General features: G+C 38.1%; 2 protein-coding genes across 2 annotated transcripts; both read right to left on the minus strand.

The window, feature by feature from the left end:
• Positions 1–261: 261 nt before the first annotated feature.
• Positions 262–2,880, minus strand: LOC148719372 (uncharacterized). Its single transcript, XM_088740699.1, has one exon. It carries the CDS (start codon positions 2,208–2,210, stop codon positions 1,032–1,034), a length of 1,179 nt encoding a protein of 392 aa, XP_088596825.1. The 5' UTR covers positions 2,211–2,880; the 3' UTR covers positions 262–1,031.
• Positions 2,881–4,175: 1,295 nt separating this feature from the next.
• Positions 4,176–14,698, minus strand: LOC111323591 (uncharacterized). Its single transcript, XM_022926983.2, has 18 exons — positions 14,558–14,698; positions 13,493–13,622; positions 13,218–13,257; positions 12,215–12,311; positions 11,033–11,145; positions 10,487–10,690; positions 10,324–10,384; positions 9,684–9,805; positions 9,410–9,511; positions 9,132–9,245; positions 8,079–8,278; positions 7,488–7,739; positions 6,904–6,977; positions 6,339–6,391; positions 6,049–6,156; positions 5,653–5,730; positions 5,242–5,371; positions 4,176–4,575 (listed from the first exon to the last, which is right to left on the minus strand). The coding sequence occupies exons 1-18, from the start codon at positions 14,664–14,666 to the stop codon at positions 4,394–4,396; spliced, it is 2,169 nt and encodes a 722-aa protein (XP_022782718.2). The 5' UTR covers positions 14,667–14,698; the 3' UTR covers positions 4,176–4,393.
• Positions 14,699–14,722: the final 24 nt, after the last annotated feature.

Here is a 14,722-nt window from a genome sequence, read left to right on the forward strand (position 1 = left end):
CTTTGTATCCCATCTCTCAGTTCTGTGATTCGACGGTTTAGCACACCGTACTCTCCTGGACAGTCCGTTAAAATTAACGCTACGATTTTTGTCGCCGAATTTTACGTTATTGGAAATTCCTCAAAATCTTTAAAATAACAGCATCTTCCTTGACAAAACCCTCTGGTGATGTGTCAACTCGTATCCTTGAGGGTCATATTTTCTTAAGTTGGCGGGGATCACTGTCTTAAAAGCTCAGGAAGATATTTGAAAAGCATAACATATTGGAAACAAAATCGCCTGCTTTTAATCAACTGGAATTGTTTCAAACAAGCAACTCCACAGGAAGCTTTATTTCTATGCTAAGCGCAGCGTATAAAGGAAGACAAATCAACTCTTTCCAAACGTCGGGTGGAAAATAACTCAAGCAAGAAAATTGCCTTAAATTGTGGAAGTTTAACCCCACCAGAAAGTTTCTGGCCAATGGTTACAGCTTAAATCTGAACTCCAGCTCCTAAATGAACTTTGACTGATTTAATATGGGAGGACTCACCCAAAACTATTGCTACTTTCGGAAAATACAAGTTATAAATAAGTCTCTGAACAAAATTCTGTAGGGATTGCGCGGAGGAATATTCCAATTATGGACGTATTTCCTTTATTCACAACCTTTACTGAAAGCTGTCATCAACATACGTCCCTTTCCTCTGTGATTCAAGAAAGTGTACTTAGTGCGATGTTACTCTTGGGCAGTATCTTGTACTATTGAGTGAGAGTTAATCTTTGTAAGCTTATAGCCAATTTTTCCAATATCTTCTTCGTCCCCTTTGACATAAACTGAATTATGTATAATAGGTAACGCGAAAAAACTATTTGGCCCCAGTTAAAAAAGCAAGGTAAATTTTGGGGCCTTGTGTAACACAGTATGAGTTCTATTATAGGTAAACTCGCAGAAATGTAACATGTACCATTATGATATTGATTTCTTCAAAACAATAATCTTAAAATTCTACAGAGATCCAAGGAATTTTGTGCGTAGTTTGCACTCATTGTTAAATTGTGTGCCATCCAGCTTTCTTCACTTCTCGAGGTCTTCGCTTAGCAAATGGATCAGGAATTGGCGGCAAGAACTCGATTTGTTGCGTCACAATTTTTCTGTTCAAGATCGCCGAGACCTGTTTCTCTTCGGTGACCCTTTCAGGATACCCGTATGCAAACTTCTTCTGCACCTTCTTGGCTTTGGCTCCTGAACTTCGTGCAACCATAACATACACCCCTTCTGCGTCGTGAAGATCACTCGGTGTCTGTGTCGCCTTCTCAACGATGTAGTTGCTGGTGTAGCAGTACAGACCTGAATTTGAGCGGGGCCGTCGTGGCCATCCATTCACGGATGCAGACGGACTTCGCTTCAGAGGACGCTTCTCCAGCTCTTGAATGCGGTTCATCAGCAGCTGTAACATCAAGGCCTGCTCATTACAGAGTTGCTGCCTACGTGCCAATTCTCGCTCCAAGCGATTCGATAGTGTTTCCACTTTGGTTTCCTCTAATCTGTCTTCGATTAAACTACGAAGTTCAGGGAAGTAGTAAGCCTTTCCATCTGTGCTATCTTCACCAGACGGAGCTGTCTTCGACTTGTTGTCCTGCGGCATGTCAAGGATGTCAACCGTTGCCATGTTAGGATGCGACAACCTGTCAAAATTAGCGGACACTCTCTTCTCGACTGCCTCTTGAAGTTTGGTATAAAAGTCCCCACTATGATCTTTGCTAAAACCACCTACTTCGGTTCTGTCGGTATCAGGCATCCTCGACGTTTCCAAGCGACTGGTTCGTCCGTCTTTTTCTTGATCGAGCGATTGGAAAACTCGTTTCATGGCCTCGTGGCGTACTTCCAAAGATGGGAACTCCTCGGCAATATCTTCTAAGCGAAAAGCCCAGCTTCCTTCGCTCCACGAGTTTGAGAGGTGCTGACTTTTGTCGTGAACCATGTCAACTGGGCTCGAAACATGGCTTCCGCTGCCACCAGAGTTGACTTTCGTAGCTTTAGTTCGTTCTTCTGTCATATTTGGAAAGGAGTGAATCCTCATGAAAGGCGGTGAGCCTTCTTCAGCCTCTAAATCAGTGAGCATTTTCCGCCGCATATTATTAGTTTTGCATGATAGCTTTATTCTGAGGCCTCGGGCACAATTACCGTCAACGAAAAGGTTGCCATCTGCATGTTTCTCGTGTTTCATTCTAATGATCCGTTGCCAAGTTAATTTTGAATTGTTTGGAATTGCTTCACCAATCGAAAGCACGTAGATACCTTATTCATGATAAAGACAATGCAACAGTATGTGGTATTTAGCAAACTTGAACTAAAAACCGCGTGGGAGGTTGTGTACCAAAATTTGCCCCTGTTCAAACAAAAGATCTACATCCCTTATAAATACACTCGGTTAACATCGCGTTATCCAGTTAAAAAAGGCATATGACGAACACTCAATACCTGTTTTAGCACATCAAAAAATGTCTACCGTTTTTGGACCATGTCGTTAGTAAAGCTCCGCAAAAGTTTCTTTTGAACTTTCTCGTGTGTTTAAATATTAATTGACTCCAAAGAATTTGTAGAGTTATTGATATTTGACTTCCAAAGTTTACACGAGCTAATGTGCTCAGACGATAACCTCTGTGGTTTCTTATTTGAAAGTAACCTCGGCAGTTCGCAGAATCAGATTTCACTTGGTGGCAAGAATTTGCATTTGCCTAAATACCTAATATTTGGAATTTTTATGCATGCAGCAATATGCCTCGGGAATTAGGGCGCTCTTTCTGGTCGTCTGATAATTGTTCCCCAAAACGAGTCTGAAATTGAGCCAAGCATAATTTTAGAATCACGAAAACCGAATAATAAAAAAAGTTTTAAATAAACCTTCTTCAAAAATATTTTTCCCTCGAAATTCTTGGGTTATCGCTTTTTTCTTTTTGTAAAAAGAAACGTTATTGCAGGAGAGGATTTTAATAAAAAATTTAAACTCCTAACACTTTCGAAGGCAGGTGACGAACAGCGGAAGTATTTCAACTTCTTTTCAAATTAAGGCTTTTGAAAATATCTATTTTTGTTTTCACTGATTTGTGGTAACGTGCTGAAATTTTTAATCAAAGGTTTCAAAACTTTTTGCGTTTTTTTTTCTAAAGCCTCACATCACTTACCTGCAAATCCACTTTCACGAAGATGTCAAGGGAAAACTGCAAAGTTTTTGGCAGTTAACAAATGTAAGTTAATATGCTGTTTGGCAGATATATTAACCCTTCATCGAATTTTAAGTTAAATTTCATATATTTCAGTGTTTCGGTTGAAAATGGGGAGGAAAGGCAAAACAATCAATTTTACAGGGGAGAAAAATATATTTTCTTTTTTGTTTTTTTTTTTTTATCAAGCCTGCTTTCATGCAAGACATTACCTGCCCAAGCGGCATATTTCATGTATACGATCTATACAAGTGCAAGTTACGTAAGGTCGGTCGAACAGGGTCTTCTGACGATTCCTAGATCCAATCAAAAGACCTAGGGGGACAGGTCATTTTCAGTTGCAGCACCAAAGCTCTGGAATGCCCTACCCCTTGACACAAGGAATAGCGGATCGATCACTCTTTTTAAATGTAAATTAAAGACTTTTCTTTTTAAGAAATATTATTTATAATTTACTGTAGAATTGGGAAGCGCCATAGAGTGGTTAGTGTATATGGCGCTATATAAATGCCATTATTATTATTATTATGCAGTATACACGTTTGGATGCTAGTGAGCTAAGCAAGATAGGGCGAAAATTCGTAACCTATCTGCATGACAGGACTGTTAACTATAATAATATCTAACACTGCTTAAATATAAATGATCAATATAAAACGATAAGTGTCAATTGGCCCAATACTAAGATGTTTTTTTTTTTTTTTAAATGTTCATGATTTACTGTTCGGTTCTTAAAATATCCTTAACTTAAAATTATTATTATTATTATTATTATTATTATTATTATTATTAAAAAGGACTCTTGATTGTGAAGTAGTTTCAAAATATTGAAACACAACAAGGACCCCAGAACGAGGGGGGAGCGAGACACTCAGGGTTTAAGCTCGTTCGTCGAATGAAGTTTTCCCTTTATGGTAGCAAAAGAATAAATTCATGAAGTGACTTTTGGAAGGAAAATTACTTGTCGATTCATGCAGTCTTAGTGGTCTTTATTCCGTATTCAAAGCTGATTTTGTATTTATATTTCAAACTGCGTTTCTCAGTTTTCCTCAGTGATACATGAAATTGCTAGGACCGACTGATTGGTATCACAATAGATATTGACCCTAGGACTTTTGAGGTATTGAAATACCATCTGTACATAATTGCCTCATTGTAACGAGACTTAACGTATTCTAATGCCCATCTACATCAGTTCTTTGATATTATTCCGAACGCCTTCTAAACCAAAAGATGTCACTGCGGAAAACGGAACAACTGATTCGAAATTTGTCCTCGCTAACTCCTCCGTTAATTCAATTAAGCTTGCATTTTCATGGTTGGCTGGGCTGTTTGAAGAAATTTCTTGCAAAACTGAGAGGAGAGTCTCTGAAAATTAAAGAAAATTTGAAATATAAAAATCAGTGGCAATATCGTTAGCAACTTGAGGGCACCATCATGTTTAAAAACATCTCAACTGATAGTCTTACCATTTCTTCTAAGATATAGATATATGTTTACCAATGTTGTAGTCGAGATGCCTCGTGCGTCAAACTCCAGACAAAAAGGTCCGCTAGGAGCTTGGTCCTGAGTTAATACTCGATCTTCGCTACGCGAATCTAAATTCTTAACATTTAATTTAGCATAAGAGATCAAGAGCTGGCCATATAACGAGCGCTCTGGGACTTAGAACTAGTTGTGGATCGAGTCCCTGTAGGAGACAGTACTCCATCCTTGAGCCTGAATACCAGCTTGATACCAATACAGTTCTTTGCTTGTTTGCTTTTTCATACTTTCGAAGGTTGTACAAAGCGTTTTTCATTGGAAACTAAAAAGTCTGTATGGGGATTTCGGAAGCATTATTCAGTCGAGGAGGCGCATATAGCTTAAATTTTATGCTTCCAATTGTGTCTCTCAAGAGAATTAACAATTCATCCTAGTCAATAAAACCATTTTACGCTGACCTTCAAAACTTCTTTTGCATCGTAACCTACTTTTCGCAACAAGCGACAGATCCTTGAGCATAGTAAATGACAAGTACGTTTGACAACTTACCGTGTTCTTGAATAGATTGCAACTGCTGTTTCAAAGCCTGAAATCTGCTTGTTGCCCCCTTTCTGTCGAGCTTCGTCACAATAAGAATTTTTGGTCGATTTAACAACTCTCTCTTGTACAAATAAAGTTCCTTGACAAACACATGGGGGAGAGGAATGGGCTTTAGACAAACAAATTTACTCATTTTAAATCTAATTTTAATTTGGGGGAGAGGAATAGGTTTTAGACAAACAAATTTACTAATTTACTTCAACCAAAAAGAACATTTGGTACATCATGCTTGCTAGTTTAATCCTTCGTTCACACTTGTAACATCATTCGTTCAGTCCCTGGGTTTTTTCTTTTTTTGATGATATTATAACGATGACGTTGATTGGTAAACTCGGAGTAAAGTAATGATGACGTAAATACCTTGAGTAAAATGCACACGTTTTCAAATGCTGTCCTTGCAGGGAATTTATCATTGAAATGGAAGCCATCGATATCAACCTAACAAAATTGAAGAGTCGAGGTTTTTTAAAGTTTATAAAGCCATTTCCATCGCATAATTCTGTTAGGGTGGGGAGGGGCGGGGATTAAATGTGAAGTTGAAAATATGGAGGTTACGAATACATCTCGAGAGATCGGTAGGGAAACTACAACAAAGTTATGCTGCAAATGCAAACCAGCAAGGTTTTCGTCCTCTTGAAACAAATTAGTAGAAAAGTTCCACATTTTGCTACTGAAAAGCCTCTAGAGGGCAGCAAAATATACTCAAATACAGGGTGAATAGCTCCCGAAAATTGATTGCGAAGTTCTGTTACTTACAACTAGTGCCAAGGCCCTGGCTTTTTCCGTGTGCTTCAGAAAAGCGTGACCCAGACCCCTGTTAGCTGCCGCTCCTTCTATCAATCCAGGAAGATCAGCCACGCGAACCTGGAAAAAGAAGAGATTTTCAGTTGCACTGTGCCTAACAGTTTTCATTTTCGTTGGAAAGTGCTGAGAAGAAAGGAGATTTACAAATATTCGTTTGCTATCTCGGTGTTGGTTCCTCTTGACCTTTTGACTGACAGTAACATTAAACATTATACATGGAGGCATGGTATCATTTATTGTACCTGAGAATGATCCGGATATTCCACCATTCCAATGCTGGGACGCATCGTCGTAACTACGTGAGAAAAAGTCATAATTTTTTCCGATGTAAAGACAAGTAAAGAACTATACAGGAACCATGTCACTATTCGTACATCTTGCAACTTGCAATTTTAAGTAAATTATTCGTAATGTGTGTTAATATCATCTCGCGTTATGCATCACTGTTCCTTTTTAGGTTTTTCCTTGGTAGTGTTTTTCGAGCTTACCAAACAAATATTCTGCCATTTCCCTCAAGCTTAAGACAATTTTCAACTGCGCAAATATCAAGAGATGGTTCCTCTTGGTGAGAGGAGCGAAAAAAAAATTAAAAATTACTCAAGTTTTCAAATGCGCAAATATTAAGGTTTCTTTTGGTGACAAGAGCGACAAAATGAAAATTTACTTAAGAGTGCATTAGAGTCTCACAATGAGACAGAAACAGTTCGCCCCTACAATGATGATAGGTCAGCCTCGTTCATCTTAGCAGACGGGTTGATCACATGTTAATCAAATCACTCACAGATAAAAAGAAAAAAAAACACTCACAAGCGTAACCTGCGATTTTTGGGCTGGCATTGCTGATGGAAGTTAGCAGAGTGGACTTGCCTGCATTTGGAAATCTAACAAGAGAAAATTAACCGTATCTTGCAGCTATGATGTCATACACACGAACATGGCATGCTGATTGGTTGGGTAGCTAACCCCCTTCACTGCCAAGAGCAAAGAACATTTCTTTGTAAATTAGTTACGAGAATTTGGTGTAGATCAAGATAACAACTTCTACCTGACCAGTTTGAGTATTCTCGGGACCTGTTTTCTGAATAATGTAGGGATACAAAGGGGAGAAGTTACATGTTGATCAATCGTGAATGTGCTGAAACCAACCGACGCCAAATATCTAAGCTCTGTGTATTTCTTAGGAATACACGTACATCCCCGCACGAATTTTATATACTTGTATTTCTATTCGGAATTAAATGATTTGATTTCACGTAACACAGGTGAGGACAGTTCTGACACTGATTGAAAAGGATCTAAACAAAATAAAGAAATGCGAGACTGCAGTGTCAGGGTAAATCTTAAAAAGTTGGCTGAACCACAAAAAGACGAGACGTTGTCACAGTACATACCCGACTAAGGCTACGTCAGACTTAAGCCTCAACTCCAATCTGACGATGTTTATGTCGCCCTTCTCTCCGCCCCAGTTCTCTGTGACAGCACAACCTCCACGGCCACCTTTGGCCACAACAATCTTGGACCCAGGTTCTTCCAGTTCCCCGATAATCCGGCCTTCATCCGTTGACAGAGTGGTTCCAGGTGGAACAGGGATTATTATGTCACGACCACGGATTCCACGGTGTTTTCGGCCTCTTTCATCTATGCTACGAAATGCAGTTAAAGGGAAATTAGAGAGTGAGTCAGTTGAATAACACGATAGGAATTGAAAAGCAGATTTTTAAGTGCAGTTACAAAGGAAAATTTAATGACAGAAAAGAAATTGCACTTGGGATATCACCAGATTTGCCAATTCCCCCCACCCCCCAACCCCTCCGTTTGAGAGGACAGGACTCAAGTCCTGAAACTTACCATCCGCAGTCATCTTTCTCGCCATTACTCTTAGTTTCACTCGTAACCGTGTTAAAGAGTCCCTTACAAGCTTCTATTCAACCCGAACCCTTTAACCTTCTGGTTCGATAAAATGACAACGGGAACTTTCTCACCTAAAGGAAGTGCCATGTTCGGCGATAATCCGTCGGTTTTCCTTGATAGCAAAATGGCGTAGGTCACCATAAGGAAGACACTTGGCTATCACATCCCCACCACCTCCTCCCACTCCACCGAAGCGAGGTGATCCCTGGCCACCACCCCCACCGCGGACATAGATACGGGCGCGGTCGTCCAGCCCATGGCGCTCCGGTCTCTAAAATAGTAACACGATCACAAAGAATTGCCAAAAGTGAAATACGACAGCACAAACGTGGTCGTGGAAATCTTCTTTGCTTTGTCATTTGATACAATAAAAAAAGGATAAAGTAAAAGGGGCTCGTATGTCGCGACGACATCTTGAAATATTTAGCCGAAGTCTTTTGAAGTCCGCTACGCGCAATTCGTGTCAATACCAGCCATCTTAACCTTTTACCTCCCATGAGTGACCAAAAGATAATTTCTCCTTACAATATCAATACAATATCAAGTAGACAAGTGATGAGAATAGAGAAAAATAGCAATTAGGGGATTATGAGTTGATCAAATACTTTGTTCACCAAAATAACTGTATGGGAGACGGCAAAGAGAATTACTCAATATGAGATTTCGGGAGATGAAGTGTGAAACCACAGTTTTCTTTTGACGGCTTACTATCAACTCCTTTATGCTTGTTTAACATGATAAATTATAATTTCAGGCTTCCTTTCACAGTTTAAACGCATTTTAGCGGCTGCTGCGGTTGTGGAGAGATGGCCGGTGCAAAAATAAGACAAGAGTGTATATACAGATTGTCCAATGGGACGTAATCAATGCAGAAAAGGTGGGTGTTGGCGGAGGTTCGACTGCATTTTGGCACTTCTGCTTGCTAAGATAAAAGTAAGTCCAGATATTTTCCACACATTACGGGACGGTTATGTATTTGTTTTTGCTGACGCCCTGTGAATAGAATTTTCAGGGTAAACATCCAAATCCCTCTTGCTGCCTACTCCTTAAGCGCTCCACTATCGTATTGTATTATCGAAGCGCGCTTCTCAAAAAGTGCATTCTAAACCTCTTCCGTTCCCTACCTTGACTGGTACAGGAACTGGAGGACTAAACACTTTAAACGGCACGAGCTTTGGCGGAATGGTTGCCGTGAACGAAGGAGGCGGTGGCTCAATTAAATGCCTCGCAGAAATCACCTAAACAAACAACATCAAATGTCAATTAGAATATTGAATTGGGCACTTTTTACGCCTTCAAGCGCACGCGCACAAGATCACGGGTACAGTATTTTCCCATATAAACTTTCCGCCCGGAAAATAACATACGCATGTACGTGAACATCTTTGCAGCATTGACATACCGTGGAGTCTTCTTCATTGAGCAAAGGTAGCGCCTCAGTCATCACAGATAATCCTTGAAATGATGGCGGTGCCAACTTTTTGACATCTACATGAGATTGCATCTGCCACAAAACAATCATAGGATAACTAAAAAGGAGATAAATCACCACGCTTCAAAACACTCAAGTTATCAGTATTGACAACAGGTGCAGTTCTAAGAAAGCAAGAAAAATTGATCTAAAAGTTACATATAGCGAGATCTACATGCAAATTCGTCATCTCTCTAAATATTACCTCTCTTAGGAAGGGAATCTCATTTTGTCCATAAAGAAGAACCACATCAAGTGGTTTAACTTTCACATGCGTCTTTTTCAGACAATACAGAGTGAACGATCTCCCTGACATGGGCTGTTGAACTAAAAGTAAGATTTATAGTTAGTAATATACACATTCAGCCTAACAAGACTCGGAAAACTTGACCATAACTAATTTGCTCTGGATAGTTCAGATCCTTTGCACATCACACAACAGAGAGAAATGCTAATAAAACTTGTTGGGCTGAGAAAGGTGAGACTGAGAAAGAAAGACAAGATCTTTTACGTCTGGAATGCTGAAGTGAAAAATAATCCTTTGTTTCTTTGTTTGTTTTCTGACAAACCAGTGGATTCCTGATTTTTTATACCTCTTGAGGTAAAAAAAAATTCGGAAAAAAACAAAACATAAGAAAAAAAAATATAATAGTAAAATACTTTGAATTGGTTTGAGGCATGGGTGCTTAACATAAACGTTTTGGTTTGAACCTTCATTACTTTAAAGAAACTAAGATTCAAGAATTGGAAAACTACCAAAGAGTGATGGGACAGTAAATTATGTATTTTTTTAGGTATACCTTAAAAAATATCAGCAAAACGTTTGAGGCTAAGAAGTGTCTAACCTAGGATAATCAAGTCCACAGGAAGAAACTCCTCCATTGACTTCACTTCATCCTCTGTCATCTGAAATAATAACAAGTAGATAATTATTACTGATTGATAAATCATTAGACTAGTAAATTCATCAATAAATTAATTAGTAATTAAAAGATTACAGCAACCAACCACGCGAATAGATGACCCTTCGTCATCTGACATTTCCGTTTTATCTCCAACTTCTCTTTCAGCTGGCTCACTGTCTACTTTCTCTGCGTCACCCGGATTCTGTTCCCTCACTGTTGCACCAAATGACTGTCTGTCCATCACTTCTAAGTCTTGTGCATCGATGTCAATGGTCACTGGATGTAGCCTGTACATTTGAGCAGCTTCCTGTTAAGATTCAGTTGACAATGAATGTCCATTAAGCAAATAAACGAACATGCATGAATGTTTTGTAGTTATTTCATGAACCCACAATTACAGAGCAAAATACAATGCCATGTATTTGTAATATTGTAATTTATTAAAAACTAGATCACTGGATAATGCAATTCAAGACTTTTTATTGGCTTAGCCATTATGGTATATCAGCCAATATACCATAATCTACAAATATGGTAAGCGTACGCGTTAGCTTAAAATCAAAAGGGAGCTAAAAAATCCAGTTTCTTCTTACAAAATAATTGTAATATATCATATATCATATCATTAAAAGAGTGCACTAAAACACACCTGAGGGGTGACCCCATCCACTTCAGTATCAGAATCAGCCTCATGTTCAGCTGTGGGTACTAAACACTTCAGTCCATATTCTTCTAATTCTCTTGCAAGCTCCACTGCAAGAACTACAATACCAAAGAAAACGTACTTGATATAATAGGAGTGTGTGCTTTACATATGTCAAGGCTAAATATTGGGAAGCAGAACATGTTCTATAATTTACATAGTATTACATGAGTGTGGTGGATAGGGGTTCACATGTGATGCATAGGTGTGTAATTAGTATAGGTAATCACATGATTTCGAGTGCAATTTGGAATAAATAAGCACAAGTAAATTTTTTCAAAGACTAACAAAATTGCAGGAGCCCATAGAGCAAGTGCAAATTGTGGTCTTTGAAAAAATTTATAAGTGCTTTTTTATTCCAAATTGCACGAGAAAATCATGTGATTATCTACTAATTAAATAACATACATGAAAAAATACGAGGTAGTTTCTCATAACTATGCAGAAGAAAATCGCACGCTTCACATGCACAAATAATTTATTCAAACCCTGCAAGTGACATTGACCTTCACATTGACCAATCATTCTGACCAATCAGAATGTCTGGTTTGTTTCTTTCTTTGCACTGAATTAACCCTCTTCTGCACGGAATTAACTCTCTTCTGCACTGAATTAACTGAAAACTGCATTCATCTTAACCAATCAGAACTAAGAAATTTTTTCATGTATATTGTTAAGCTTATAAATTAATACTTGATGAGTGGATTTTACAGAAAGGCGAGGTCAGGTCAGATTTGAAGTTTCCCTTTTGAATTTGTGACATGTGACTGGGGAATGTTTCTAAAATTTGCATGTAAAACAGAATCAGGAACACCCCCTTCCTTCTCCTTTTGGTATTCTCACATATTCATACAGTACAACTGTGTGTGTTAAATTCAACTCTGTCAGGCTTCATGTAACGAATTAAAGTAAAAGTTATTGCATGGCAAGTACATTTTAAATAAGGGGTACTTTCATGGGCAACACAAGCCCAGAAATAAGTATCGATGCGAAACTTCCACAACTCCCCAACTGTGTACTTGTTCTCCAAATAACCCTTGAGTATGCCAAGGGGCAGACACCCATGTGAAGTGGCCAGCATAATCTCGTGTAATCTCTTGGTGATCGACTGCAGTGATAACCACTTACCTTTTGCCCTTACAAACACTAAAGCTCTTTTGGGTTTGTACTTCAATAACACATGGGCAACACATTTTCCTCCTTGTGTTACAGAGAATGGCATTACCTACAGTAAATGATATATATGTTGTAGTTCAATTTTATACTTGGTTCAAATTTTATTTTCCTTTGTTCTCGGTCATGTTAATGTATGATAATGAGTCTTTTCCATCCACATTTCATAAGAAAAGTTTGAAAATGGATCAATCAAAGCTCTAATAATCTTTTTAATAATTACAAAAACAGTCACGCTGACATTCTCAAAAAGCTTGGATTTGGATGGATTGTAATTGTAGGCCGGACTGTAGAGATTTAGTTCTTATTAACCGATTGGGAGGTCTGTATGGGAGTATCTTGCCCGAGGTCACCAGTACAGACCAAACGCAGTGAGGTCTGTACCAGTGATCGAGGTCAAGATTCTCCCATACAGACCAACCTAGCTCGGTTAATAAGATGTTTATTGTAATTATAACTGAGTCTTGTATGCCAATTTTTATATTCTTTGTACCTTTTTTTTCTAGACCGGTCTAGATGCCAGTCTAGATGAGAAAATCTAGAACGCTTTCAATATTGGTTTCAGCCAATCAAGTTCATGAATTCAGTAGTTCCCAGTCCTTGTGAGACACAGCCATATAATAAAAAACTGTAATAACCTTTTTTTTTTTCATTTCAGCAATTCAGAGAAGGTCCATCATCTGTGGACAATTTTGCAACATTAGCATGGTACCGGTAAGCTAATACCAGTAACTGTAAAAATGAAGTTTTGTTTTAAAGTTTCTCCAAGGTGGAGTAAGTTGACTTACTGTGACTACTTTACAAAAAACAATTAGAAAAATATTAAAAAACTTGATGAATACATAACAAATGGTAGCCCTTATGACATTATAGCATTTAAAAATCACATCTTCAATTTCTTCCAATTCTGCATGCTTTGTTTGAAATTAACTAAGTCACTTCTATATTCAAAACTTACATGGAGTGGTTGATATTTTGTTGATTTTTCTATTTGGGCACTGCAAAATGAAGACAATGATGATTCAGGTATCATATACGCTTGTTACAGTTTCAGAAGTACCACACTAAATTGGTCAACTGAAAGTTAAACACGGTTATTTCATATGCATACAGAGTGAGCTACAACAGGTGGCATCACTGCATCCAAATGAGTATTGTGTAAATACATGGATTTCTTTTGAGATAATTTGTCAGAAAGGTCTACATAATTATGCATAAAAGTGACTGATCTACCTTTTCGCAGTAACCACATGACTTGGTATAGCAACACTTGATGGACTAGACAGTTTTCTGAGTTTTAGACAAGAAGCACACAGGCTAAGCTTTGTACCATTTGATTTTATCATGGACTGTCTCAGGGCTGCTGTTGATTTAAATGATTCCACACGGTGTTAATAACAGAAATATAGAACCATAGAATGAAAATATTATATAGTCAAAAATAGAGTACTATAGGCAACTGCAAACCTGCTAAGCAAAATAAAAACTATTGCCTTGCAAGTTGCTTTCTGATCTTGCACTTTCTCAAAACGCACTGTATGAGCTAATCATACTTCAGATTTTTCAACTATAAATATATATAATTACTAATTATAGTAATAACTGTTACACATTCCAGGCTCGTCCTTCACCGAAGTCAACCATGGCTCTCCATAAAGAAACGACAACTTGAGTTTAAATTTACAAGACATGTTTCGACATTCTCATGTCATTTTCTGTTGCAAATGAGCTTTTAACGGTTGTACATTTGAATTTATATTAAAATATGTTACAAATTACGTGTCAGGGCTTACCTTACAATTTGAATACTAAATACGTGAAAAATCTAAAGAGCACACGCTTGACTAGACCAGAAAATAATAATAATAATAATAATAATAATAATAATAAAATAAAGGACCAAGGTACAACATAATTAAAAGGAAAGAGACAATTTTAGATGCTTCAGTTGTTGATTAAGAATGGGTTTTTCCCACTTAATATGCAACGCCTCTTTGATCTTAATTTGGTATTTTGAAGCGGCAGAATCTAAGATCGTGAAACATTCTGTATCACAAGAGTCATGACAGGCCCTTGAAAATGTAACGTAAGCCCTGACACGTAATTTGTAACGTAACTTTATATAAATTCAAATGTACAACCGTTAAAAGCTCATTTGCAACTGAAGATGACCTGAGAATGTCGAAACATGTCTTGTAAATTTAAACTCAAAGTTGCCGTTTCTTTATTGAGAGTTATTGTCACTCTGCTGTCTTTACGTCCATTAGTCAGCCATAGCATTGTATCTGTTGAAATTACCTGCATGAAAAACTGTTGCTGTTCTGAGAAGTCGAATCCCAGACCAAGTTCTACAACAACAAGAACGAATTAATCTCAACCCACAAGTACGAACCGCTACGTCCGCCATCTTGGATGTGTATAACCACAAAGGATCGATGGGAAATTTTCGACTATCTCAACCCC

This window comes from Stylophora pistillata, chromosome 12 (assembly GCF_964205215.1).
Source record: "Stylophora pistillata chromosome 12, jaStyPist1.2, whole genome shotgun sequence".
Lineage (NCBI taxonomy): Eukaryota > Metazoa > Cnidaria > Anthozoa > Scleractinia > Pocilloporidae > Stylophora > Stylophora pistillata.